Source organism: Leptonychotes weddellii, chromosome 9, assembly GCF_054177405.1.
Source record: "Leptonychotes weddellii isolate Sample4059 chromosome 9, ASM5417740v2, whole genome shotgun sequence".
NCBI lineage: Eukaryota > Metazoa > Chordata > Mammalia > Carnivora > Phocidae > Leptonychotes > Leptonychotes weddellii.
The window spans coordinates 10,791,819-10,801,489 of NC_138377.1; the positions used below are offsets into that span (position 1 = coordinate 10,791,819).

Below are 9,671 nucleotides of genomic sequence, written 5' to 3' on the forward strand. Positions count from 1 at the left end.
TAGTTACTTCGTCAAGTGACATTACAAAACACCAAACTCTAAAATCACTGTTTTGGGAAGATAAACCCTTGTTAGACTTTGACTTAACACACAGGTGCCTCTTACTGTTTAAAATGTCTTATTTGACCATGCTTATGTATTTGAAAATAATTCAGTAGAGTTTAAAAAAATGCAATTACTATTCTATAAATTATTTTGAAACTCCCTGCCCAGAGTGTCACTTTAGAAAGAGACACTCTTAAATAAGTTGCATTGTTAAGGCAGTTTATAGCCAACTGTACCTAATTGGGCATTCACTTGTGGACCTCTTTTCTGCCAACTAAAGAAACATTGAGCTGCTTTACTCCTCTGCCTTCCCACCCAGAAACCGTGTCACCATGGTTGCCTGGCTACCTGCTCATGAAGGACTTGATTAATAACAAATTGGCAATTTAACGAGCCACTTCCATGATCTCCAAAGAAACCAAAATACAAACACAATATTTAATCTTGCCAACCGAAGACGATGTGACTGCATGAAGTGAGTATGCTTTTTTGAACTGTTTACAATAAGTGGGGCATTAACTTACTGACAAACTCCATGTAGGTAAAGAGGGCTTTGTCTAGCTGTCGAGTATATTTGGATCTTGACGAATGGTGACTAAGTAACTCCCCATACCTCAAGATGTAAATATACCTTTTAATCTGTAAGTTAAAGCCTAATTAATTGTAAAAAGGAAAATTAGGAAAAAAAATTAAAAAGCATACTCGCTGCAATAAGCATAGAGGACCACATTTTAAACACAACATCCTCTAAATTTATTTCTACACTATGGGAAGGCAAGTTTTGGGTCTTGCAGAGTTTTGTGGGTTTATAGTAGTTCTCTCAACAATCCACAAACCAACCAACGTAAACCCAGAACTCTAATGCAAAGTAGTAAGAGTGTCCAAAAATAATGATCAAATTATACAGTGGATTGCCCTAATAAAACAATGGTTTTTCTGTTGTTTTTAAGGTGTATGTAAAAGGATATATTTATAATTTTCTCATCTTAAGTAGTACGAAGTTAATTCATATGTTAGCCCTATTTTAGCTCTTATTTTAGATGTAAAGTACATTTTGGTCACTAGTAAATTCCAGAGTTTTTCTGGCTCTCCAAGACTTGTGTTCTATAATGACATACACTACTTCTAGGGTACGTTTTTCTGATAACCCTCTTGCAGTCCTTATCTTTAGGTTCATGCTTCTGGAAGCAGTAACATATCACTGCACGAAGAATTATATTTATTAAGGTCTTTTTTAATAAGTCTAAAATATGGAAGTGTGGTATGTAATTTGAACAATAATGCCTCTGTGTTTCAGGTGCTCTTCGTTTTAAGAGAAAGATTATTGGATTAAAAGATGAGTTTTATAACCGCTACATAATGAAAAGTTTTTTGTTTGAACCAGTAGTCAAAGCATTTCTCAACAATGGATCCCGCTACAATCTGATGAACTCTGCCATTATAGAGATGTTTGAATTTATTAGAGTGGTAGGTTCTGTATTGTTGGAATGTTGGTTTTAATTGTTTGAGAATATTGAATATGCATTATTGGTATTTTGGCTTAGAGATATTTGAAGAAAATTTTTAAAAGAAGCTTGTAGGAATTCAGTTCAAAGTAATGAAAACCAAAACAATCTCTCGGTAGCTGTGAATCCTTCATAGGATGGCTTGAATGAAAACTGATCTAACACTGTCCTGGTACGCAACTCATTTTTAAGAAAGTAGAATGACAGTTGATAGAAAGTATTTGATGTGGTTTTATTGTTTTTAACTATGAGGTTTTCTGACTGGACTTTGTCCTCTATTTTTTAAGAACTTTTTTTTTTTTTTAAAGATTTTATTTTTTGACAGAGACACAGCGAGAGAGGGATCACAAGCAGGGGAGTGGGAGAGGGAGAAGCAGGCTTCCCACAGAGCAGGGAGCCCGATGTGGGGCTCGATCCCAGCACCCTGGGATCATGACCTGAGCCGAAGGCAGACGCTTAACGACTGAGCCACCCAGGCCCCCTTAAGAACAATTGCGTAAAAAACTTGATGCCCTCTATGTTTTTTAAGAACAATTTCGTAACTAACTTGATTCTTTACTGATATAATAGTAGTCGGCTTGTGGTTCTCCCACAACTGTGTGTCAGAATTATCTGTGGCATGCTTTTTTTAAAAAATTATGGTAAAGTGTTTATCATGTAAAATTTGCCTTTTTAAGTGTACAATTCCTTGGCATTAAGTACACTCACACTGTTGTACAACTATTCCCCACTGTCCATCTCTAGCACTTCCCTGTGATGTGCCGATCCCACCCCCACACTTACTTGAGTAGAAGACATCTGGGGTGGGACCTGGGCGTTTACTTGAGGAAGACCCATAGTTAATTCTGAGACACAGCAAAAATCAGAGACTTCGGAGTAGTGAGTTATGCCCATTTTCATTGTTTTGTTATCTCTAAGATTGGCTGATAATTTTGTGAAGTTAAACTATTTTGGGCAGGTTTATGAATTGCCTATGATTAAGCCTATCTTGCTAAAATAACATTTTTCCTATCGTATTTTTCATTATAATTCTTTTCTATAGGAAGATATAAAATCATTAACTGCTCATGTCATTGAAAATTACTGGAAAGCACTGGAAGATGTAGATTATGTACAGACATTTAAAGGACTGAAACTGAGATTTGAACAACAAAGAGAAAGGCAGGATAATCCCAAACTTGACAGGTAAATTACCACATTTTTTAATTTATTCATTCAAGTTGTATGGTGGTGCCTCTTTTTGCTTGTTTCGTATTATTTGGCTTGGCTGGGGGAGGGGATGAGCAGTGGTTGTAGCTTTCTGTAATGGCCAATATGAATATTTTCCTGAAGGTGTATGTGGTGTTAGTAGGATCTGTAGACGCTTCCTCAGGCATATATTAAGTTAGATAATGAAAAAGAAAACCCAACCACTTAACGTGGTAGTGGGGCTTCATGTGTCCAAAAGTAAAATCAAAATAAGGTATATTTTAACGTCCATGAATTAGGACTTGTTCGTTTCTGATGTTAACAAGTTTAATAACTGATCCATAATAGTACAGTTTCCATAATAGTTTGATTCCACTAGTTAACACTAGAAATGGTGGAGTGTTTAGTTCTATGAAAAGTCTGGTTCTTCATTAGCCTCTCTGTATATAAATCTGTTATCTCCTTGATCTATTAAAACGATCTAATTTGGAGCACCATTTGAACACTAAGAGTGTCTTTGGATAAGTCTCTTTTTTTTTTTAAGATTTTATTTACTAGAGCACGGTGGGGGAGAGGGAGAAGCAGACTCCCCGCTGAGCTGGGAGCCCGATGAGGGACTTGATCCCAGGACCCTGAGATCATGACCTAAGCTGAAGGCAGACGCTTAACCAACTGAGCCACCTCGGCACCCCGAGTCTATTTACTTTCTTCTCTTTTCTCTTTACTTCTAGTATGCGTTCCATTTTGAGGAATCATAGATATCGAAGAGATGCCAGAACACTAGAAGATGAAGAAGAGATGTGGTTTAACACAGATGAAGATGACATGGAAGATGGAGAAGCTGTCGTGTCTCCATCTGACAAAACTAAAAATGATGATGATATTATGGATCCAATAAGTAAATTCATGGAAAGGAAGAAATGTATGTTGAAAAGATGGGCAAGGGAAAATGGTGGCTTTCCCGTTCTAGGCTTATTCTGTATTTCTTGACAAAATGAGGAGTATCTACTTGGTCATGACAGATTTGAGAGACTTTGTGGCTTTCTAGAATGTGAATTAATAGCTGTGGGTGAAAGTATGGACCAAATTTTCTTAATCTGACTTGACCCAGGAGAAATACCTTATTTCAGGAAGGGGAGGGACACTGAATACTGAAGGTCTCATTCCTTCTCAGTAGTGAACTGAACTTGTGTTTTTCCCTAGCAAGGGAGTGAGCCAGTTAATTGTGGTTTAGTGCCACCTCATTTGGGGGGATTAAAAAAAGGATGGGTGACAACTATTGACAATATTCTTATTTTTAGTAAAAGAAAGTGAGGAAAAAGAGGTGCTTCTGAAAACGAATCTTTCTGGTCGGCAGAGCCCAAGTTTCAAGCTTTCCCTCTCTAGTGGAACCAAGACTTCTCTCACCAGCCAGTCACCTGCAACCAATCTGCCTGGTTCGCCAGGCTCCCCGGGATCCCCAGGATCCCCAGGATCTCCAGGCTCTGTCCCTAAAAGTACATCTCAGACGGCAGCTATTACTACCAAGGTACATTCTGACTTCCAGGCCTGTGTCCTATCACCTTTCTCAACAGTAATCGTGACTAAGATTTCCTTTGGTTACCGTCTTTTGGAACTCATCTAACCTTTCTGAACGAGAGAGAATAATTCTCCCACTACTACCTGTATGTATGGAAAACTTGAGCAGTTTCTCAAAGGTTTTTATAACCAACACAAAAGGCTAAATGAATTATTATGGTTATTTGCATTTTAGAACTCAGGTTCAGATCTGTGTCAGAACATTTACAGAAATTTTAAAGTTATTCTTTACCAACTTTCCCAATTAATACCCAGCTAAAGACTTGTGTGAGGGCAAGATCAATATCTGGACACTCCTAACACTGTTTTGTCAAGCAAGATTTATAAAAAAGAATTAACCATCTATCATTAACATTTCATAAGAAAGGATCACAATTTTAACACCAAAAATGTGGACAAGACATAATCTCAGAATAAAAACCAATTCTTTTCGCTACCTCCTACTGTCCTGGATTAGCAGTTAACAGACTGGCATTTGGGATGGGTTGATCTAAACCAGGAACAGAGTGTCCCATATACAGTTCCTTTTACTTTGACATGAGCATGATACCCCTGAGGGCTAAGAAGTGAGTCCATGTTAAAATGAAGGTGTGGGCTGAGGGCAGAGCAGGGTGAATTTTTCCACACCCACCCACACAGAAGAGCTACAGTGGTTTCTGGAGAAGGCAGGGGTATAAAAGGACGCCAAGAGGAAAGGCAGAATCGCCTTCCTAACTTCTCGGTCTGCCCTTACTTCTAGTAGTCTATCTGTTGTAGTTTTCAAGATTTTGCTAATGCATTGTTAAGTCTTAGAAAAACAGTAATTATTAAATTGAAAAGGTTTTATCTCCTGGCTTATTTGCTAAATTTATAAACTAAAAATTTTATTACGGAAAATATAGGAAAAATACAATGACTTTCAGTTGCATATAATCTCACCATCCAGAAATAACCACATTTAGTACATAGGGGTGGGGGGCGGGAATCTGTATCTTTTACCTAGTGTTAAGGTTTTTTAGAAGCTACATTTTTCTTAACAGGGAGGCCTCGTGGGTCTGGTAGATTATCCCGATGATGATGAAGATGATGATGAGGATGAAGACAAGGAAGACACGCTGCCATTGTCAAAGAAAGCAAAGTTTGAGTCCTAATAATGGCAACGGCCTGTGATCAGTACCTGTTGAGAAAACTGGTTCTCCACCCCTCCCCCCTACAAAATCCACAACAAAGCAGTGGTCTCTTGTGAATGACTGAAACAGATCAGCCTCGCACACTTGACTTCTGCTCATCAAGTGCCAATTCAATGGAGCAGGAGGAGGGGATACTATACGTTTAGGGGAAAGACTTAAGCCTTTGAGCTCTCCAGCTTGGACCACACATTGCCCTTTTCTCAGGGAAGGAAATGGAAACAAAAAGCCAACAGGGCAGGGGTTTTGTAAGTGGAACTCTGGATTGACTGGTCAGTTGCTACAATCAGAATATGATTTCTTGGACCATGTTTGAGACTCAGAAGAACAGGCTTTTGTGCCGTAATTCTTCTCCAGTTAAGAATGCCAGCAGTTTCTTTGTATGAAGAGACCTGCCTTTAAAATCACACGTTCTCAACATTTTAGTCACGCTACAACAGGTTTGGAAAACCTCTGGGGGAGGGGCGCATATAAAGTTTCCTCTTTTTTATCTGTTCCCTTTGCCCTTCAAACTGCAGATTTTTTTTTTTTAAAGTGGGGATGTGTCCCTACTTGATTAAAGATTGAGTGGAATTCTAGATGTGGTCATTTGTGTCATAATTTTTTTTGTTTCATTTTGTTTTTGATTTTTTTTCTCCCCTGAGTGTATGCTTAGTTGTTGAGTATATATATTTGGGACCATTAAAACTTTTTTTGATGTAATATAACCTAACGTTGTGCTGGTACCTGTTTTACCATGTGTAATTTTTGTTCACATCACAGTTCTTAATTTGTTTAGAGTTTTATGAAAGATGGTATAGTTTTTATTGACAAAAACAAAGTAATCTTACAACTATGTGCATACAAAAGCAATACTATTTTGTGACTAAATATTTTATATTAAAATTTACATCAGCAACTGTCGAGAATTCAGGGAAATAGAGTGGAATTTAAAATTTCAACAGTTTTGTTAAACCTAGAAACGTGAAATTAGTATTCCAAAGAGATTCTGAAATTTCATATCTTGGGAAAATGACGGTACATTAAATCAAAATTGAGGCTGGATGATTTAAAAATATTTGACTTTTGAATAATAAAAAGAAAAGTGAAGAGTAAGAGAAATTGTATTAGTTGTATGTTTCTTTTTTTTTTTTTAACCACTCCCTTTGGAATACCAGCTGGAGTTGTAAGTGGTGGTTCCTAATAAATACTTGGCCAAAGGACCATCAGATAATTCCCTTGTTACAACAGTATTTTTAAATAGGTTCTTTTTATGGTCTTAGGTGTGCTAAAATTAAGGAAATGAAAACAAATACTTTAATGTCACATTCCCTTTTTTTTAATAAGCTTTTAGAACTTACTAAAGAATGTGTTTGCAAATGTGAATAAAAACCCATACCCAGGAAAGGATACTTATTTTAAGTATCATCCACTTTGAGTGTCTAACAAGCACTGTGTGCTCTGTCTTCTCTTTTGCTTAGCCCTCTGTAAATTCAAACCTGTGGTACCAAAAACAAGGTTACACTGAATAGCTGGATAGAAAACCAGAAAGTGATAACTTGCTACAGTCACAAAACGAGTTTTATTGTTGGCTATTTTTTTAACAGAAATTTTAGGTGCATAATTATAAGAGTTTAAGTGTATTTCACTACAGTATAGAGCTACTTGTGAGTCCCAAGTTCTGGCTATTAATAATTGAAGTTAATCAAGTTATCTTGAAAATAAAAGAGAAGAAAGATCTTAAGTTTAATTATATTACGTCTTTCTTTGTGCCTTAACCATACTGACTTTTCTGGCTAGGCTCTTGGAACACTTACTTGTCTTGGTATTCTGAGGGTTCTTGAGAAGAGGGGAGGAGCATCCCATGTTTTCATAAATTCTGATCCAGTATTTAAAAAAAGCATTAACTATTGGCCCTCAACATGTAAGAGGTGCACCTTCACTGACGGGACGGTTGCATTTTCTTAGCTATTAGTGATTACAGTTAATGAAGCAGAAAATTGACACAAGTCGCTGTAACAGAAATTAGGTCTAAAACAGCCTGTCACTTCATAGAGGGAGAACTTAGCAATAAATCGCTAGAAAGTCACCACCACTGGAATTGACAAGTCCACCTGATTCAGAAGTCTGTGGTGTTGAACAGATACTGTCTTGGTAATGGATGTAAATACCATGGTGTGAACAGTTAGAAATTGTTATTTTCCATTTTAATGCTATGTATTGGCTCTTTTGCTCATGTTGCAATATTGAAAATGAAAAAAATAATTTCACTTCCCATGTGATTACCCAACAACTTCTGACAAAGACAGACTTATAATTAACTGCAGGAAACACCTTGATGTCCTGTCTTGCCCAGAAATGCTACCCTGTTTTATTTTTGTTTTTTTCTTATAGAATTGAAGCCAGACTCTACTCAGATCCTGCACACAATTTTCTCTAGAAGTCAATTTTTGTGAATTTGGAAATGAAGGAGAGGCATGGAATGGGGAAGCATTCCTATTTTTGTTCTTAATTGATTTAAAGCAGTAGTGTTTGTAAAGTTTGCAAGATTAGAACAAGCAGTTTAAACTGGAAGATATTTTTAAGTGGAAAACCTCAGTCAACAGAGTTCCATATTTACCATAAATAACTTTAAAACTGCATTGTGAAAATCACTTGAAGGAAAATTCAGGACCTTCAAAATTCTTAATATACAAAGTTATATTAACTTTTTCTGCCCTAACATCCATTTTGAGCAAGAGGATTATAAAAACAAATTTTTATGGGATGGATTAATGTCTGCCTTTACACTGGGACACTGAGAGAACATGAGGAAGTGGGGCAAATAGTAAGTATACTATGATACCCAGTGGTAAACCAGTTTGATTCCTCTTTGGCTTTAATGCTTCATCTTGGCTGTTGAGAATGATAATTAAAAGGAAACTACGTGTAGAACACCTCTCTTCGGATAGATAAATGTCTACTGGAGTCGGGTGTCTCGGTCCTTAAAATAGCTCTGGTTGGAGAGACCAGTTTCCTTGACCTTTTCGCTGTCCTAGGTAAGCTCTTCCACGGACTCAGGGAATTCATGATGCTCCAACGTGATGCTAAGTGGGTTCTGGTTTAACGTACATTCCCGCTATATTAAAGAAACTGCTCTGGTGTATCACATTCTACCTACCAATTGAATGGACCCTTTTCCATCCTTATATTTCTTGACCCTTAGGTAAGAAATCCTAAAGCACATGGTGTTAACAGAGGCTAAGGTGTGGAGAGTAGCCAATACTGCCTTTCTATCCCCTGACAGCTCCCCTCTCTACCCTTTAAATGCTGGGATTCTCTACCACCTCACCTTGGGTGCTCAGCTTCCTAAGCTCCAGCCAGGGCACCTTCCTTTGCTATCCCTGACCCGATCATGCATGTTGGGCCCTAAGAGACTGCCTGAACCTGTCCTGCGCCCCTCTGAGTGTTCTTCCTGCCTTGCCTGCTGGTAAACTTCTCTTCATCTTTCAGCATTTGGAAGCGTGCCCCTGACACTGTTCCTTCCTTGAGGAAGGGGTTATATCCTTTCCAGCTTTGTCTCCATAGTATCTGGCATGATACCTAGCCCACAGATGGCCCTCTAAGATGTTCACTGGGTGAATGAAAAGAAGACCAAGTAATGTGCACACACAATACACAGACTGGGAAAGTCTTTTGGCTGATGCCCTTGGAGAGTCACAAGTTTGACTTATTCTTGACTGACTCATTCTTGACCATAAGATTCCCTCTTTGTGGATGGAAAGGGAGGGCTTGAGGACCCTGTCCTGTCCTTTGTACCTTTGGGCCTTAGGTTAGTGATACCAACAGGGGGCAATTTTAAGTTCACAGAATTACCCCATACAGAGTCATTTCAGCAACTCCTAAAATGCTGTGTAAGCTTTCCTGGTCTGTTCCCTGGTTCCAGCATCTTTAACTCATTAACTATGTCTCTTACTGGGTCTTCAGATCTCGATCTTCATCTGTAAGTTCAGACCACTGCCTTTTATCACTGGACCTAGCCCTGAGCTACCGATTCCACAGAACACTCACCTACTGGGATCGGACTTTATTAAATCTCGTTCTCCTATTAAACTTTTATATCTCGGTATATTTCTTGGAATGTGAGATCCTAAAAGGCAGACCCAGATATATGTGATCCTCTTTGTGCGGCTATTAGTATAACAACACAGATGATAGGTAGGTAGATACG

The 9,671-nt window shown here is 38.0% G+C and overlaps 1 protein-coding gene across 2 annotated transcripts in view; it reads left to right on the forward strand.

Moving 5' to 3' along the window:
• The window catches only part of PPP4R3A (protein phosphatase 4 regulatory subunit 3A), a 37,072-nt gene extending 30,883 nt beyond the window's left edge, over positions 1-6,189 (forward strand). For both annotated transcript variants that reach the window (XM_006739190.3, XM_006739191.3), the window contains exons 11-15: positions 1,343-1,512; positions 2,593-2,735; positions 3,470-3,660; positions 4,040-4,266; positions 5,336-6,189. In XM_006739190.3, coding sequence (XP_006739253.1) covers positions 1,343-1,512; positions 2,593-2,735; positions 3,470-3,660; positions 4,040-4,266; positions 5,336-5,446 — 842 coding nt within the window. In that variant the 3' untranslated portion in view covers positions 5,447-6,189. The remainder of the gene's footprint in view (positions 1-1,342; positions 1,513-2,592; positions 2,736-3,469; positions 3,661-4,039; positions 4,267-5,335) is intronic.
• Positions 6,190-9,671: the final 3,482 nt, after the last annotated feature.